At 40.2% G+C, this 18,241-nt stretch overlaps 1 protein-coding gene across 1 annotated transcript; it reads left to right on the top strand.

Annotated features, from left to right (window-relative positions):
• Positions 1–1,378: 1,378 nt before the first annotated feature.
• FOXF2 (forkhead box F2) lies at positions 1,379–8,421 on the top strand. Its single transcript, XM_074270365.1, has 2 exons — positions 1,379–3,031; positions 7,413–8,421. The coding sequence occupies exons 1-2, from the start codon at positions 1,741–1,743 to the stop codon at positions 7,577–7,579; spliced, it is 1,458 nt and encodes a 485-aa protein (XP_074126466.1). The 5' UTR covers positions 1,379–1,740; the 3' UTR covers positions 7,580–8,421.
• Positions 8,422–18,241: the final 9,820 nt, after the last annotated feature.

Genomic DNA, 18,241 nt, shown 5'->3' with positions numbered 1-18,241 from the left:
CTCCGCCACCAGTCCCACCCCACCCCCCAACTCTCCCTGCGTCTCCTCTCTAGTATTCCCTCCCTTCCTCCCATTTCCCAGTCCTGATTCCTGGTCAGACTGCATTTCCTAGCACGTGTAATCCAATAACTAACTGTCGGGTCTCATAGAAAATGATTTCTCCTGAGGGCACATCCTTTTGCAAGGTCTGTAGAGATCAATGCGGGTTTGCCTAGAGAACGGGATAAATGTAGGACCGGTATAATTTCGGCTCTAGAGGAAGATATACTAGGTTATGAGAGTCATAATTTTAGCGATTGTGTCAAGACTAAGGAGTGAAAGCACAACACATACATTAATCCCACTTTCCTTAGTATAAGAATTCTTAGCCTTTCACATTTAAGAAATCTGTTCATACAATACTTTTTTTTTTTTTTTTTTTTTGGTGCCCGACCCTCCTACCCCACAATACCTCCAACAGAAAACATTTTATTCCTTTCTTTAATGTCATGCAAAAGATGCAAATTCAACTCATGCAGCTGAAATCTTTTCCTCTCATTCAGCCATGTTTTTGTTTTTGTTTTTGTTTTTGTTTTTGTTTTGTTTTTTTGATTTCCTACTTATCTAGTACAGCATGATTTGGAGAAAGAATGTCCCGCGCTCCCTCCCCAGCTATCGTATCTAAATAGCTCTCCCCAGGCTAACAGTCCCAAACTCTACTCTTAACTGAAGCATAGCATGCAGGACTCTTGCCAGGAAGAGATATCCGCACGTTACCTTTGGGAGTCTGTCACACTGGTGTGAGATAGTGAGAATTATAACGTCTAAATGAAGTTGATAAATGGTGTGAGTGCGGGTATTAGAGAAAGCAGCTGGGGAGATTTAATGCGGTGGTAGCGGCAGCAACCAAGCGTCTGCCGGTTGAGTAGTAGGCAGAGGCCAGAAGAAAAGGGATGATTTCTGTCCCGCAGCAGCAGCGGCGACGGCCTTGGAGTTCTTGGATGAATTAGGGGTGGGGAGTGTCTATAAGGGGAAAGAACGATTTCATAAACTTAGAATAACTAGTCGAGTTTCGTGAGGTCTATTGGACTCTACAAAAAGCAAATGAAGTTGTTTCTCTCTGTGCGTATATGGTGTGTGTGTGTGTGTGTGTGTGTGTGTGTGAAAGAGAGAGAGAAAGAGAGAGGAGGGGGGAGAGAGAGACGGACAAGGGAGGGAGGGAAGGAGGGAGGGAGATGACCACCAGGTGGGGAGAGAAGTTGTGATTTCAGAAACAGTGAGTCCTCCCTGCGGTGATGCAGAGAGCAGAGGGGAAGGGCGGGGGTAAGGAGGAGGAGGAAGAGGAGAAGGAGGAGGAGAAGAAGGGAGGGGGAGAGGCAAAGGGAGGGTGGAAGGAAGAGAGACAGAAGTGAGAAGGGAACGTGAAGGGAGACATCAAGCTCCAGAGTCCCAACTCTGGGACGCAGTTTCTCGAAACTCTATTGCGAGGTGTTAAGGGAAGGAGAGGTTGGTTGCGCAAGGAAGAGGGCTGGATGCTTGGGGGAGGGATGCGCCGGGCGTTGCCTGCAGTCCTCTGCCGCTGCCTGAAGCCCCAGCAGAGCTGAGGGAGGAGACACCGAAGAGCTGGCCGGGAGTAGCCACGGTTGCAGCTCCTGCGGCAGGAGAGAGAGTACTGCCGGCTTCATCTCCTACCCCACCCCATTGCCTTCCCTTTCTTCCCCCCACCCCCACCCCCACTTCAGTTTCTCTCCTCCGTGCCAGATGACCACCGAGGGTGGGCAGCAGCCGCAGCAACAACAGCAGCAGCAGCAGCAGCAGCCGCAGCAACAGCAACAACGTCTGCCGCCCCCGCCGGCCCCTCTCCAGCGTCCTTGCAGCCCGGCTCCCGGTGCGCTCCAGTCAGTCTTGATGAGCCAGCCACCCCCTTCCTCCTCCTCCTCCGCTGCTGCTGCCGCCCTGGAGACCACCTCTTCCTCCTCTTCCTCCGGGTCCTCTGCCTCTTCTTCATCTTCCTCGTCCTCCAGCGCTTCCTCCGCAGCTTGCAAGAACACCAGCGGCACCGGGGGCAGCAGCGGGAGCGGAGGAGGCGGCGGGGGTGGCGGAGGAGGTGGGAGCAGCGGCAGCAAGAAGGCCAGCTCTGGGCTGCGTCGCCCAGAGAAGCCCCCGTACTCGTACATCGCCCTCATCGTCATGGCCATCCAGAGTTCGCCCAGCAAGCGGCTCACTCTCAGCGAGATCTACCAGTTCCTGCAGGCTCGCTTCCCTTTCTTTCGAGGAGCCTACCAGGGCTGGAAGAATTCTGTGCGCCACAACCTCTCGCTCAATGAGTGTTTCATCAAGCTCCCCAAGGGGCTGGGCCGCCCGGGAAAGGGCCACTATTGGACCATCGATCCAGCTAGCGAATTCATGTTCGAGGAAGGCTCATTCCGCCGCCGGCCTCGAGGTTTCAGGCGGAAGTGCCAGGCGCTCAAGCCTATGTACCACCGCATGGTCAGCGGGTTGGGTTTTGGAGCCTCGCTCTTGCCGCAGGGCTTCGATTTCCAGCCACCTCCCTCGGCGCCGCTCGGGTGCCATGGCCAGGGTGGTTACGGCGGCCTCGACATGATGCCGGGGGGCTACGATTCAAGCACCGGCGCCCCGGGACACTCCCACCCTCACCACCATCACCATCACGTCCCCCATATGTCGCCCAACCCGGGCTCGACATATATGGCCAGCTGCCCGGTCACCACAGGTGCTGGAGTTGGGGCGGCGGGAGGAGGAGGTGGTGGCGGAGGAGGGGGAGCAGGAGGGGGAGGAGAGTACGGACCGGACAGCAGCAGCAGTCCCGTGCCCTCATCACCTGCCATGGCGAGTGCCATAGAATGCCACTCGCCTTATACTAGTCCAGCGGCTCACTGGAGCCCTCCTGGTTCTTCACCTTACCTCAAGCAGCCGCCTGCCCTGACTCCCAGCAGCAACCCGGCCGCCCCCGCCGGACTCCACTCCAGCATGTCCTCCTATTCCCTGGAGCAGAGCTACCTGCACCAAAATGCCCGCGAGGACCTCTCAGGTAACCCGACGCGGCCAGCAACCACCTTTGTCCCTCTCACCTCGGGGTTCTGCGTCTCATTTGCCTTTTGTATTCCCCTTCTTGCCACATCTGAGAGATCGAACACCCCAAAGATCACTTGCTTGGCGAACTGGAGTAATCCACACTTTTGCATTTTTCCAGGTATAGGAGTAAGTTCGGAGGGTCAAGTAGAGCGAAGGAAAGATCAGAAAAAAAAAGTCGTGACCTTGATACCCTGGAAGTAACTAGAGTTAGGGGTTTGGCATTATGAGAATTCACCCAGCTTGCTTTAGTCGAGGTTGAATAACTGTCCACTATCCTGGAGTTGCGCCTAGAAGGTGATGGATGCTTTTGCACGTTGAAGGTCTCAGGCCTACGGCTTTTAGGAGTACAGAACTTAAAGTTGAGAGAAATGAAATGATTTATGAGTCGTTCTTTTGCTTATTTTTGTTTTGGTTTAATTTTTTGTTATGTTGTTGATTTCCTTTGATTTTGTTTGGAAGTGAAAGTGAAAAGATCTGCTCCTGAAAGAGTACAGATGGGGGAGTCTGTGTTGGAAAGTAGAGATGGAAGAGGGGAGTGCTGAGGGGGCGAGGCAAAGAGATAGATAAATAAAACCAGAATGTTAGGGAAAGAGATGTCTGAAAAGACAAAAAATGAAAGAGAAGAGGGAATAATAAGGTCATGTCAGTTAGGAGACTGGGAAATCTTCCCAATGAGTGACAAGGGAAAATAATTGGGAACCCAAAAAGAACCCTGAAAACCACTTAACAAAAACAATGAATGATCCAGAGCTGATGGGAATTTTTTGGACTATTCTGCCCAGTCCTGCTTTTAGGACAGATATAGAGGTTTCTATTCTTGCCCCAAAAGCTGGCTTTGGGATAGAGAGACTCCTAGTAATGTCGATTTTTAAAATCTTATATTTAGGTAACTATATATGAAGAGACAGGGAATTATCAGAAGGGAAATTTCAAGGAGGATGGAAAGAAACAGGAAGTATTTTAGTAGATTTGTAGCAAAGATAAGGGAAAGGTGAAAAATTTCACAAACTCCAGAAATGTCTAAATTCTGGGCAAAATCCTCTAATCTCTTAAGAAAGCTATAACTTAAAGCCCGAGTCCAGTTTATATATATATATATATATATATATATATATATATATATATATATATATATATATATATATATTTTTTTTTTTTTAAAAGGTTTCTAACTCTACATAAGTTTCTGCCTGTAGAACATTACCGAAGGGAAATTGAGGCACAAAATATACATCCCACTCAAATGGGTAAAAGATGTGGCTCCCTTTACGGTGAAATTTTCCAAATAGACCCTTTAAATGTGGGTCTTGGAGGTTAACTAAACAAAGACAGTCTGGGCAGGACCACACCGAAGAGGATTTTAGCCTGACTTAACCCACATGAGAACAGGGTCTTGTTCAATTTTATGGGAATTTCAACAAGTAACAAGTACAGACGACCCTCTCCCTCTTATTTTTTTATCCCTTCAGAGAGGCTGTCAATCACACATCCCCTACAAACACACACATGGAGTTCCAGCCCTCCCCCCACCATTCTCTCTGTAACACTCTCAGTAAGAGACAAGCAGCCCCTTAATCAAGACTTCTGTAAAGGTCATCCTCAAAATATATTTTAACAAAGTACTTTAATTGTACCTCATATACCGTCTTAATACAGTTTGTTCCAAGTTTCAATAAAATTGTCTAAAAAATAAATAAACCAGTAAGCCTTCCACAACCAGGAAGTAAACAAGCCAGAACACTGAACATGAAGAATCAACGAACTATCCAAAACTTGAGCAGGAGAGGGCCCCTTGGGCCTAACTAGCTGACCCACCAGAGCCTGATCTCTCTCTCTTGCTCATTTTTGCTTCAATCTCCATCTATGCTGCTCTTTCTCAGGTATAAAGCAGAGAAGAGCTGGCTGACTCTAACAGCAAGAAAGAAATGCATTTTGTTTGTTTGGTATTTTGGTCTCATTCTTTGTCTTTTGCCTTCCCCCGTTAATGCCGAGACATTGGGGAATATTGTGTGCTTTTTTCTCCACTAAAAATATTTCTTTAACAATTTGGCATTTGAAATGAGGGTGAACTTTAGCTATTCAACCCAGTGACTCCAATAAAGGAAGAAAGTAGAGGCCATCCCACAAGACTAGTTAGTCCTTGAGAGGTCTCTTTAGCTAGGAGTGAGGAAAGAAAGATAAAAGCTGAAAGAATATTCAACTGCACAGGCTAGGCCAGGTCTCTTCACTCTCTAAAAAGAAGTAGGGACAAAAAGTGTCTGGATAGGATAAACCAAGAATTTGACAAAAAAGATCAAACCACACTTGTGAATGACAATTTCTGATCTTATTCTTCCTAACCTTCCCCAAGGGTCCCCTCTCCTACAGAAATTCAGCAGAGAAGCAGAGGAGAATAACTAGCCCTGTCACATTATAACATTAAATAATTCTGGTCAAAAGGACATGAAAATAAAATTGTAGGCCAGACAAAATCTAATCTGACTTTAGTAGTTCTTTTCCCATTCTTTTATCAAAGCAAGGATGTCCAAGGCAAGGTGAGGTTGTGTGGGTATGAAGGATATGTGTGCATGTGTGTGCCTGCACTCATATTTAAAAATTTTTGTCTGTTTAGCCTAGCAACAAATAAAAGCAAACAAACAACAATAACCAGGAGGATTGTGGTCCAAGAATATGACGCTAATTTTACTGCCCCATGTGTGGAATACAGTAGGTGGGGGAGGGGAGGTATTTGCCAAAATGTTTTACTTAAAAAGATCAAGGAATACTCACCGGTATCCTGGAACAAGTGCAATTCCAGTTGCTGCTGTAAGTGTAGCTGTGTCCTCTTTTACTGGTGGGTGCAAAGCAATGCATATATTTGGTTACAATTAGTTTTTATCCGTCCATAAACATAGGCCGAATCACCAGCTATTTATGTTAGTGACCTTGTTGTTTCTTAAGCCTAAAAGAGATTGAAAGGAAGATTGAAAGCAGAGGTCCCACACATCCCATACCCCCTTTCCAGGCTTGCAATACATTTTTCACACACTGTTAAAGCATGCTAACTGATTGGATCAGGCCTGCAATAAACTGTAAGGGTTTATTGTCAGCATACCAAGCGGGTTATTAGAAAAGACTAAGAAGAGAGAAGTTTTTAAATTCTGTGCAGAGAGGTGAGGAAGGGGGCAGAAAACTTCACCAGGTTCGAAAGGACATAAGCTTCTCCGTTCATTCCTAGCAGCAAGAAGAATGAGTTTCCTTTCCTCATACCCTAAACCTCCAGCCCCACCCAGGATGTGAGGAGGGAGCACCATAATGGCAAAATTAAAAGTCTAGGATTTGCAGTGCAATCCTCTATAGAGTCATTTGGTAGATGTAATGCCACAGACACATTTTGTTGTGAGGTCAGCTAGTCTACACAAATTACTTGTGTCTGAGTTATGTCCTTAGAAAGCTCACAGTCAAAATTTCTAATCAAATTAAGTTCCCTAATGCCATTAAATCCACCTAGAAGTCTCTGCGTGCAATCCAGAAATATAAATTTATTCACACAAAATGTGTGTGTGTGTGTGTGTGTGTGTGTGTGTGTGTTCCTTCGGGAACACATGGAGCTCATGTTCCACTGAACTTAGTCATTCTTTCTTTTTTTTCTTTCTACCATTAAATTAAAAAAATTTTAAAACACTTGATAAGTTCTGTTCGTTGTAAAATTAACCTCTCATTCTATCAAGGAATATTTTAAGGTACTGTTATGTGCCAGTCAATGTGCCAGGCACTGGGGATACGAGTTCAAAAAAAAAAAAAAACAATCCGTATTCACAATGAGTTTCTCTAGTTGGAAAAAGTGACAGACTTATAAAAATGGTAGGTTCTTTTATCACTGTCTACCTCAAACACTAAGGTTGTTTCCTCCTTATACAAGAGCCCTGAGAGAAAAGGGGAGGCAGAAACACTGAGAGACACAGAGAAAAATATAAGCTGAGAGACATAGAGAGAAATAGAATAAAGAGAAGGGGGAAAATATAAGAAAAGATCATCCTTCCTCTTCCTTATGAAGTGTAATTGGTACTCTTCCTAGATATAAATTTTAAAATCACCTCCCATGAGCACATAGGTTTGTAGAGTAATAGGAATACTTAAAATGAAATTTTAATATTTTTCTGAGCCAAAGGAAATTCTAAATAGCATCATTTTATCCCAGAAATAGATTCTCTTAATAATCTTCTAACTCAGTTAAAGAGATGGGTGATTCTCTTTGTGACTAGTGTCAGTATATTATTCCACCAGTCTTGATAGATTTGTTTTTTAAAAGATGTATACATATAGATACTTTAAAATTTTTTTCTTTCTTCTTTCAGTGGGACTGCCTCGCTACCAGCATCACTCTACCCCAGTGTGTGACAGGAAAGATTTCGTCCTCAACTTCAACGGCATTTCTTCTTTTCATCCTTCGGCTAGTGGATCATATTATCACCATCATCACCATCAAAGTGTCTGTCAGGACATTAAGCCCTGTGTCATGTGAATAAATAAAGAACCAATTGATGGAGAGACTATGAAACAGTGGCTGTCTGGGACCCGGTGGATGACAGGTTTGAGGTCTAGCTGGACTCACAAGGTAAAATGTAACTTGCACCCTTGATAGTATTAAGTAGAATACAAATCACATGGCAAGAATGCCAGAGGCAGCCATTATTGTTCTACCAATCATCAAAGAACAGACCCAGACCAGGTAAGGTTCAGAAATCGCTAGAAGAAACCTGTTGGGAGATGAGGGGGGGAAGGGTAGATCATCAAGGAAGACAGAATGGACAGAAAAGACCATTATTTCCCTAGTGGGGAATTTAAAAACTAACCAGGCTAAAAGACAAATAAGCGTTTCTGAGATCTTCGTTGCCTTCAGGAATCAGGATCTTGAAAAAGTGGACAGTTGGTATTTTTCTATGAAAAACTTGGAATTTTACAGCAAAGAGGCAATCAAAAAGAAAAACTACAAGAAATGTGTGTGTGTGTGTGTGTTTGTGTGTGATTTTTAAAAATATTGCTTCCTGGCTAATTAGGAGTGTTCTATTTTTTCCAGACATTATTTTTGGACAAAAGTGCCCATCAGTATTATTAAGAAAGTATTTAGAAATAAACTGTCTAGTTTAAGAAAGTGGATTTTCAGTATTGTGACAATACAACGTTTTTTACAAAGTTGTTTTCTACCACCATATTTTTAAGAATATTTTTTAATGATCTTTGCGTATACTCGCACACTATTGCTTGTACTTTAAAGGGAGGATATATTTGCACTTATGTATACTTTTACAATTTGTCAAAATATTGTGATGTAAAATTTTTTTCAATAAAATTGTATATAACGAATGATCGTTTCTTTTCCAGGATATTCTAAGTAATAAGATTCTTTTCACTTCGGGGTAATAACACTAACCCCGGGTTTCTTGCGGGCGGAGAGATAAGTCTGATGTGGGGGTTGCATCCTGAGTAATCACGCGGGGTTTGGGGTTCTCGCTCTTTTCTCGGGATATTTTCTCTTCTTCCTTTCTCACATCGGGTGACTTCTGACTAAAAGGAGAAAACAATAGGAATAGAAAAATCTTAAAAGCAAACCAGATGTTATCCTGAAAAACAGGTCTAAATGCCAGGTTGTTTGAAATTTACTTTCTTTTCATTCTTTTTTCCTTCCGAAGTCTAAAAGTGGCACGTATCACGTCCGTAGTGAAGTTTTGCTTAAGAAAAGGGAAGAGGCCTCCCCCCCCCCCAATCTCCTACTATTCTCACTTTAAGGTACCTAGTGACTTTATCAGATTCAGCTATCCCGAGGGGTCAAGAGCTAGCTAATACTGTAGGTAGATTATCGGTGGTCCTTTGTCTTTAGAAAATAAATGCATTGTTTAGTCTGGGTAGTCTCTATACTTTTCTGGGTGGTAGTGATCCATGCAAAATCTGATGGAAGAGACCAGAACTGAGGGAAAGCAGGTGAGTAGTAGCTGGATTGCCTCAAAGCATGCCAGAGATCAAGGAGCTCAGTATTTTACCCAGCTCTGCTCGTAAAGGCTAATTTAATCCCACAAAGCACACGGCGGCCCAAGGCGCTCACACCTTCTGGGCCGGGTGAGCTCAGGGCCACTGGTACAAGGCCCGAAGCCGCCGCCACATCCCTGGCTTCCCCTCCCAGTCCCAATCCCTTTAATGTCTCACCCTCCCCCACACCTCGCCCAAGCCTTCGGGGATTTACATCCAAGACTCCTTTTCAACTTTCTTGATGGGCACAGTTTTGAAGACTTGAAACTTCGCTGGCGAAGAAGCCCTGGAGGAAAAAAAGAAAAAGGAAAAGGGGGGAAAAAAAAGTATGGCCAATTAGGCTGCCAAGAGGTAGTTAGTTGTTCCTTAAAACCTAGGTTATATCTTTCGTCAGTCATATCCCTATCAGTCGGGCTCCTTGAAAATCCCCACCGGATCTTTGAGAAAAGCTTTCTCAGTGCGACATAGAAGGACTTTTCCGTGTTGCTGAGGATTCCTATTTTAATTCCCCACCCCTCTCACGAAAAACTGACGATCCTCCGGAAAGATCTTTTTTTTTTTTTTTTTCCCCATTTAATTGTCACGTGCCCAAATCCACGCCACAGAAGAAGGAGCAACGGAAGGAGACAATGACATTATGAGACCTACTTTTATGTTTTCAGTTTAATCCAAGTCTATCATTATTTAAAAAAAGATCGCAGTTTAAAGCATCTTCTTCAAAGAGCCATAACCACCTCTAAATGCTTAGTTTTCTAGAGTACTTTTTTTTCCAAAACTAACAAGTGATTTGAATTACTGTTTTTGGAGGTGCGTCTTTATTACCGGTTTTTAGTTTTTCTTCCCTCTTTCTCTTCTTCCTCACCCCCGTCTCTCTGTCTCTATCTCTGTCTCTCTCTGCTTCTATGTGTCTTTCTGTCTTTCTGTCTTAGCCTCTCGGTCTCTGCCTCTGCTTCTGTCTCTATTTGTGTGTCTCTGTCTCTCTGTTTCTGTCTCTCTGTCTCTCTCTCCCTCCCTCCTTCCCTCTCTCGAAATGAGCTAGCTACTCGGGGGCCTGCTATAAATTATAAAGTCAGTTTCAGAGTTTGCTCCGACCACAGTGCTGTGTTTACATTCTTTCCAAGGCAGCCTGCATGGTCGTAATTTATATCCTAAACACTTGAACGTAACTTGTTTATACAGAGAATGACAGGACCTCAAAGACAAAAAAACTGCGTCTGCCTCACCGCCGGCTTTTAAAAAGGTTAGCCTGCCCCCTAGTGGAATGAAAGGGATGACTCAGTGCGCTAAAAATGTATTTAAACCACATTAAGACAAACAGACAAGAGAGCTACGGAGAGAAGCAGAAAGAGAGAGAGGTCTCAGAGACAAAAAGTGACAGAGAAACAGACAGAGACACAGAGAGAAATACACACACACATATAATCCATAACATATTCCATGTGTTCCTTGCCAAATAAGTTTTTATTTGTAACAAAAAAGAAAAAAGGAAGCAGTTCAGGAAAACTAAGCAACATATCAAAAAGTTTGGTAACATATGCAGTAAGCCACTTTTGAGATATACAAAATATCTAATTTTTTAAAAAGTATATTAAAATTTTCCTATAGTAGCGTTTAATTAAAAAAAAATACAACTTTCCATGATTAGGAAACATAAAAGCATGGAGGGGGTTTTGTTTGTTTCTTTTGTTCCTGTGTATTTGACTTTTTTTGGCAGGGTCTAAATTTCATCTAAAGCAAATGACACTGTGCTTTTTTAAAGATGTTCTAAATGATTATTTCCTACTTTCCTACCTCTCCCCCAATTATATAGATGTTTGCTGTTCAGTTTCTAGTCAAAGGGACATAAATTGTCATGAATAGCTCTCTCTCCCCTAATAACTTCCTTCTCTTTTAATCACTATTGTCTTTTTCCTGAGGAAGTTATAGTGTTCAAGTTTAAACATTTCTCAGATTTTGGTGGTGGTTCTAGCTCATGTGTTTTCAATGCACTGAAGGATAAAAGGAATGATCACCTCAAATTGGGGAAATCCATGAACTTCACTTGTATTTTCTGAGCAATTTAAATGCTGCTGACAGCTGGTATTTTATCAGATTAACACATGGGAAGCTCCAACAATGGAGAAAGGTACAACAACTTCCAAAAAATAAAAATTGTCTTTGCCAGATTCCATTTAAAAAAAGATCTAAAAAGTGTGTGTCACTAACCACAGGTACAGTAGTATTTGTAGCTGACCTCTGCCTAGAGATGTATGAGAATAAGAATGAGAATATTTGACTTCTATCATTACCTGTAGTATTATGTGAGTCATTTGATCATTATGGGCCTCAGTTTCCCCACCAGAAAATAGGATATTTAGAATATATAGATGACCTTTAAATTTCCTGACAGTTTTGAACTTTTGTGATATATGATGTTGCCCCTTTAAATAAGTAGTTGAAAAGTTAGAAAGGTGAGTGCCTTATATAATGCCTTAAAGGACTTCCAAAAATATGGAAACAAATGATAATCCTGAGCTATTCCAAACTGATGGATTGAAAAAAAAATATTATCAGTTTACTTGCCCAACTGTCTCTGGTTCAGTATTGCTTCAAGAGGAAATAGTTTTGGGATGGAGTTTGGACCTATATTGGTGAGAGCGAGAGGGAGAAGAGAGGACCTGTTAAGTTTTTCAGAGAAATACTTTTTTCCTTCCAGCAAAATTTCCAAGCAAAAACTATTTGTAATCATTAGCTACAGTCTGCTGAAATATTGAGAATATCACTGAGATTTCATATCAGCAGTCAGAGACAGAGAGAGACAGAAAGAGAAAGAGGCAGAGACGGAGAGAGATATACACATTTTTAAAATAAGAGAAACTCTATTTGGCTTATATGTGTCCTCTTTACAATAGCTTTTGGCACTAAAACCTCAGGAGGGAGTAAGTTAGATGGGTAGATGGCAGAGGTCATAACCAAGGAGCAAAGAAATTAATGGAGAGAAGAAAAATAAAGGAAAGAATAGAACATCTCAATTGTCAAAAGGGGGTTTTTCCCCCCTAGATTAAAGTAATCAAGTTGTAAATGATAGGTGAGGGGAGAATAGAGAGAAAAAAATACTAATTAGAAGAGGTGAAACTCCAAAGAAATTTTTGAAAGAACAAACTAAAGGGCAGGAGTCCACTCTTGAGCAGTAACTGCTCTGGAAGTATGTATTAAATCATGTTTGATCCATCTTTTGCCAAGTCTCCAGTCAATTTGTACCTAGGCTGAAATGATCAGGTAATTTTCTTCTCTCCATTTAAAAAAAATCCCTGGAAGTAAATTAATTCTACAGAAGTAAATTCTCTGAAGAGTTACAGCAATGCTGAAAAATTTTAAAAGTATAAACATAGTCCAGTTTAGAAAAAGGAAGTCTAATGGGAGTGGAGGATGTGGAAAACCATGACAATAGAATCAGCACACAATAAAAAGATGTTCCATCATATCTACACAATTACTATACATTATGGTAACTAATTCAAATCAGGATCCACATAATTTAGAATGGAAATATATTTTAATATATTTTATCAGAACGGAAATAGTTTTTTTTTTTAACCAAATGTGCCTCTATGAAATGTTATCTTAGTTAGGAAAACACCACAGATTAGGACATTTGGTCAATGAAGGAAGGAATGCTCAGAAGTCAAGATCATTTGGGAAAAAAAAATAAGTTCCCAAAGTTCTTTTGGAGTTCAGTGCTCTTGAACTCCACAGCAATCCAACTTTGATAATTATGCATCTTTCCAGCTCTTAGAGTATCTAAATTCTTCCTATCAAATCCTAAGGGACATTTTGTGATATGGAAGAAAGTCCATTCTACTTCTGAATTTCCATTCCTTTTGGCATAAAAATACTCATGAGAGAATAGATATGGAGATTCTTAGGAGCAGCAGGAAGATCATTACCCTCTGAATTGCCCTCTCTTCCAAGCTATTAAAACTGGTCAATAGCACATTTCTTCCACTACTACTTTGTACTCTTTTTCACCCTGAGGAGTTCAGTTTTATTTGGGTTACCCAATAACATATCCTATTCTATTAATAAAAGAACCAAGACCCACTAAGGGAGGGTTAGCCAAAGAGATTCTGTCCATCAGACTACATCACCTCTCAGAAGATTTAGTTGCTCTTTCTCTAACCTCTGCTCGGTTACCAGGAACTACTTTTCTTGCTTAAAAAATAAGATTACTTAGAATAGTTTAGTCATTCACAGTTACTCTGAACAATATTTGCTGTTATTGAATTTTTTTTGCTTCTGCTCAAGTAAGGAAACTAAGGCAGACAGGTTTACTTCCCCAGGGTCACACAATTAATAATTAATCCAGAGTTGGAATATATATTATATAACACAATTTTATAAAACTCAAGTTTTCCTAACTCCAAGTTTCCTTGGAATGTAAGTACTTGAGAACCAGATTCAATTTTCACTTTCTTAATAGGTTCCCAACTGATTTTATACTTTTTTCTTGCTATTGTTGAATCTATAGCACCTTTCCACAAGAGTTCTTTGCTTGGAACTGAAACATTAACTTTAATACTTCTCACCCAGATGATACAAGGACATTATTACTGATGGCTTCTTTTGTACAAGATTACCTTTCTAAAATCAACTTGTTCATATCCTGAAAAATAACCTCTGAATTATTGTACCCAGTAGAACTAACTGCCCTTTTCCTTTATTCACATTTTCTTTTTCTTTTCTCTTCCACTTGATCTTCCTCTTGTTATTTTCCCCCACATCTTTTCTGTTTCTCCCTATCTTATGCTTAATTTTAAAATTTTTTTCTGCTCCCTTCATTTTAAAGTGAGCTGTCCTTTTCCTCAACTTCTTGTAGAGCACTTTGCTAAAATTTCTCTTAACATACTCTCTTGTATCATATTTATGTTTCAGTTAGAATCCCACATTCTACTACTTAAAGGTAGGGCAATGATTTCCTGTCCATCCCATCTTTGTACTCTCTAAGCCTAGCAGAGTGCTTTCACTTAATAAGTAGATACTTAATAGGTAATGAAATTTTTTTTCTTTTGAATACTTGAAGTACATTCTTGAATTTTTGTTCATCTAAAGGTGGCCTCTTTGATATTTTAGGCTACTTGGAACAAAACAAGCCTAAGCGGAATGGGTTAAGAAATTTTTATAAGGTTGTCCTGAAGGGTTTGGGATAAGATAGGCAGTGATAATTCTATAAAATAGAGATAATAGTAGTACTTACTTCAGAGAATTGTCCAAGGATCAGATAAGTTGTTTGTAAAATTCTCTGTATACCTTAAAGCATTTCATCAGTGCCAGCTATTTTTACCATTGTTATGATTTTTGTGCATGTGACATATGGGACTTTGGTAGTATCTAAGACTATATTCAGAAGTACTTATTTCTTTTAATAAAAGCCTTTTGTATCTGCCAGCAAGCTCTTATTGAACTACACTTCCACAAAGATGATTTTTGGTTTTAAAAGAATCCAGTGATTCTTTGGAATAGCCCATTGTGTTTCAGATGGAGGGTACTTGACCATGTCTTTAAACCCAAATCATAATGGCCTTCGTAGACCTCGCTCCCAAACTATCTTGTATTTAATCTCTTAGTATGTATTTGTATTTATTAAATTGTATATATATATATATATATATATATATATATATATATATATATATATCCTTCAAATATTTTATGTACCAAATCTACTTGAATTCGGAAGAGGAGCTTCTTTTTGAAAGGCATTGTGTATTCCATCCAATAATCTCCCTTTTGTGTACTCTCCTAATTCTTATCAATGTTTTAGTTTTCTATGGCTTTCAAAGTTAAAATAAATTTCATCATCTAAAGTATCTCTTTTCTTCCTTGTCTCTTTCATACTTTTTTTAAAACAATGTTAATAGATTCACTTAACTTTTCAGCAAAGATATAGCAAGAGTAGCAGCAGTAGCTATAAAACATTCTCTATTCTTCCTTATTCCTAAATTCTAGAATGCACTCATAAAATGAGTGCATATACACAGTTACAAGCTTAAAAAACAATTTTAGTGAGGTACATGCCTAGGGACTATATGTGTCTGGAGCAGCTCACAATTCTGAATGGATTAACAGTTTGATATCTTTTCTTCAGAGTCTACATGAAGTTTACTTAGAGTAGGACATTGGTGATGACCAAGTCACTTTGCTGGTCAGCTGGGCTGCTATTCATGGGATAAAATATCTCTGCTGACCATATTAATACACTGGGACTCCCTGAGTTTATCCTTAAATTAATAGTTGTAATCTTTCCCAACTTTAAGGTTCTGGATTGGCTCTGATGCTTACCCTAGTGCAATTAAAAACGTTCTCCTTGATAACCTAAGGATTTCAGCCCTGAAGGTTAACATCTATTGGTTGGAGATGGGAGAGATCTAGCCTCTCTTGTCTAACAATCTTTCTGGTCATATTAGAACTCCTTCAGTGAGCAGTTTCACTCTTTATTATGGTGATTATCAAGATATATTTCAGATTTTTGTTGAGTTTGAGTGGTGGGGGATCAAAGTAAGGATGTTTTACTAGTTACTAAGTACTAGAGACAATTATTTTGCTGGCCTTTTCATTTGCATTTGACTTAGTCTCAGGCTTTTTCTGAGGCATGTGACACTTTCTTTATGTTTTGGCAACTACTTTACCCTCCTTAATTTATTAAGGAGGAGAGTGACCTAGAGACTCAAAATGTCAGCAGGAAGGATTGGACAGTTTAGAATAGACGTTAAGGGACAAGAGGTAGTTGTTGAATAATGGTAGCATAGGGAGAATGTAAAATCACAGCAGGAATAAAGAATACGCTAAAAGTTGCCAAGAGATGTATTGCCTTCTATAGACTCTTTGGTTTCAGGGAATATCAAAATCTGGGAGAAATGTGAGTGGAAGAGATGAAGGAGAGTGTAACAATAAGGAGAGGATTTCTGAGAGCATAAAAGAAAGGAAGAATGAGAGTAGATAGGGACTGACCCACTGGTCTAGATCTGAACTTACTATTAACAGTGGAGACAGTGAGTGATTTTTATTGGCCCTCTTCATTGATCCTAGACATTCTGATGGCACCAAACCAGTGGCATATTGTGGTACAATATGTGAGTATAATATGGTACAATAATGGATAGGTACGACTCAAAAGAAGTGTGGGACACTCGTGGAATCCATAGAAGATGACAACTTGAGTTGGAGAGGGTGGAGTATGTTGAAGAAAAATTGTGGAGGAAACAGACATTCTAATGAAAAAAGTATATCTCCAAGATGTCAGCATCTAGGGCAAAGTCTACCTGACTCGTGATATTTATGGCTTTGTTTATAATTCAAGTGCAAGCTGATCTTGTCATTATAATGTGGGACAATTTGTAAACCCACTAGAATTAATCTGCCTGAGTCAAAATCCAGTCTCAGATACTTATTAGCTGTGTGACCCTGAACAAATTATTTTATCCCGTTTATATCAATATTTTAACTGGAAAAAGAACTGGAAAAGAAAATGACAAATCACTACAGTTTCTTTGCCAAGAAAACACAAATTGTACATAACTGAAATGATTAAACAGAAGCAGCAGCATTAATGCCTAGCACAATGAGAATGATTCGTAGTCATTTAGCATAATTACAGTAACATCATGGTAGATAGAGGAGCTGACTTTGCTGTTAGGAAGTTCTTGGTTCAAATTTTGTCTCTGACAGATACTGGCTATGGCACCCTGAAAAAATCATTTAATCTTTCAGTATCCTGGGCAATTCCCTAAGACTATAGACTAGAAAGAAGGTGATTTGCATTGGAGGAGCAAATTTCTCCTTGAGTGTTCCCTACACTGATGAAATCACAGATCTAGTAAAAGTGGAAATAATGAATAGAAAGAGATGATGAGAATTCCTTTAATCTAAGTGGCTTCTCTCTCTTCCCAATTCTGCCATTCTGGGGGAGAGGGAAGCAAAGCTTTAGAAACTGCTTTTCTGAAACTTTCTGAAACTTCTGTATTCTAAGAGTGTCTCACACTTCAAGGGCAGTTGAATGAAAAGCATCTTTTGGACCATGAACACACATACCTTTCCCCTTCAATGCTCCCTCTCCCAATATACATACATGTATATATATATATATATATATATATATATATATGCATTCTCTAAAAGGGAAGTAATATCTGAAATCCTAATTAATATGATGTTTTACTTTAGTCTGAATATCCAAAATCTCCATTAAAGAGATATTATAATTACCTTCTTAGGCTTTCTCTTTCCCCTTCCCAAATCTCAGAAAAGCAGTTTCTTTTAAATTAAGATGTTTTTGTTTTCAAAGACCAAACAGAGCCCCTGGCCAAGGATAAAGTTACTAGCTGGATACAGAGCATAATGCAAAGTTTTCCAAGAAATGAACAGTGCCTCTTCAAGAAGCACTTTGACAATACATCATTGTTTATTTACATAAGCTTTTTTTATAATCCTCTGGCATCCCAATCTAGTTGTGAGGTCCCACCAGACTTTGGTTTTTTAACCTCTGAACACAGGATGTCCCCACTGAAATTATAAGAAAAAAAACAGGATTTAGTGAACAAGAAATATCTCTATTCCTTTTGGATGACCCCACCTTTCCAGGGGTTCAAAAAAGGTTCCAAAAGCATCTGACAATCTTTTGGAATCTACAGGTCAAATCTTAGGAAGTGTTAAACTCAAATGTGAGCTCTGGTTGAGAAAGAACTTTTCCCCCAGAAAGATCTTGAAAATCCAGAATTCTCCATTAATAAAGTTTACCTGCATAAAATTGAAATCCATCAATAACCCACTCACAGGAACAGGAAGAAAGAGGTTCTCCTCATTCCAATAAAGTCCTGAACCAAAGGAACAAGGGTCAAGTTTACTGCTGTCACAAGTAGTAAACTTCATTCTTCTCTCCAGGACATTATTCCCTAATCACTCAGTCAGGAGAACGGGTGGTTTGTTCCACTCATTTAATAAAAATTACCCTTACTATGGCTTCAGGTCAGTGGAAGGAGCAGGGATTAGCTTAATGATCTCTCAGTTTTTTTTCAATATCTAGATCTAGTGGTTTTCTGTTATGTGGAAAGTGCTAAAAAGTCAGATATCTGCTGTCTTAGAGCTTTACTTATCACCTAGTGGGAGAGAGAAAATCTAGTTGTCT

This window comes from Sminthopsis crassicaudata, chromosome 1 (assembly GCF_048593235.1).
Source record: "Sminthopsis crassicaudata isolate SCR6 chromosome 1, ASM4859323v1, whole genome shotgun sequence".
Taxonomy (NCBI): domain Eukaryota; kingdom Metazoa; phylum Chordata; class Mammalia; order Dasyuromorphia; family Dasyuridae; genus Sminthopsis; species Sminthopsis crassicaudata.
This window is presented reverse-complemented; position numbering and strand designations above follow the sequence as displayed.

Coding starts and splice junctions, on each gene's coding strand:
- FOXF2 (XM_074270365.1), top strand. CDS start 1,741: ATGACCACCGAGGGTGGGCAGCAGCCGCAGCAACAACAGCAGCAGCAG. Junction 3,032..7,412: donor TGCCCGCGAGGACCTCTCAG/GTAACCCGACGC, acceptor TTCTTCTTTCAG/TGGGACTGCCTCGCTACCAG.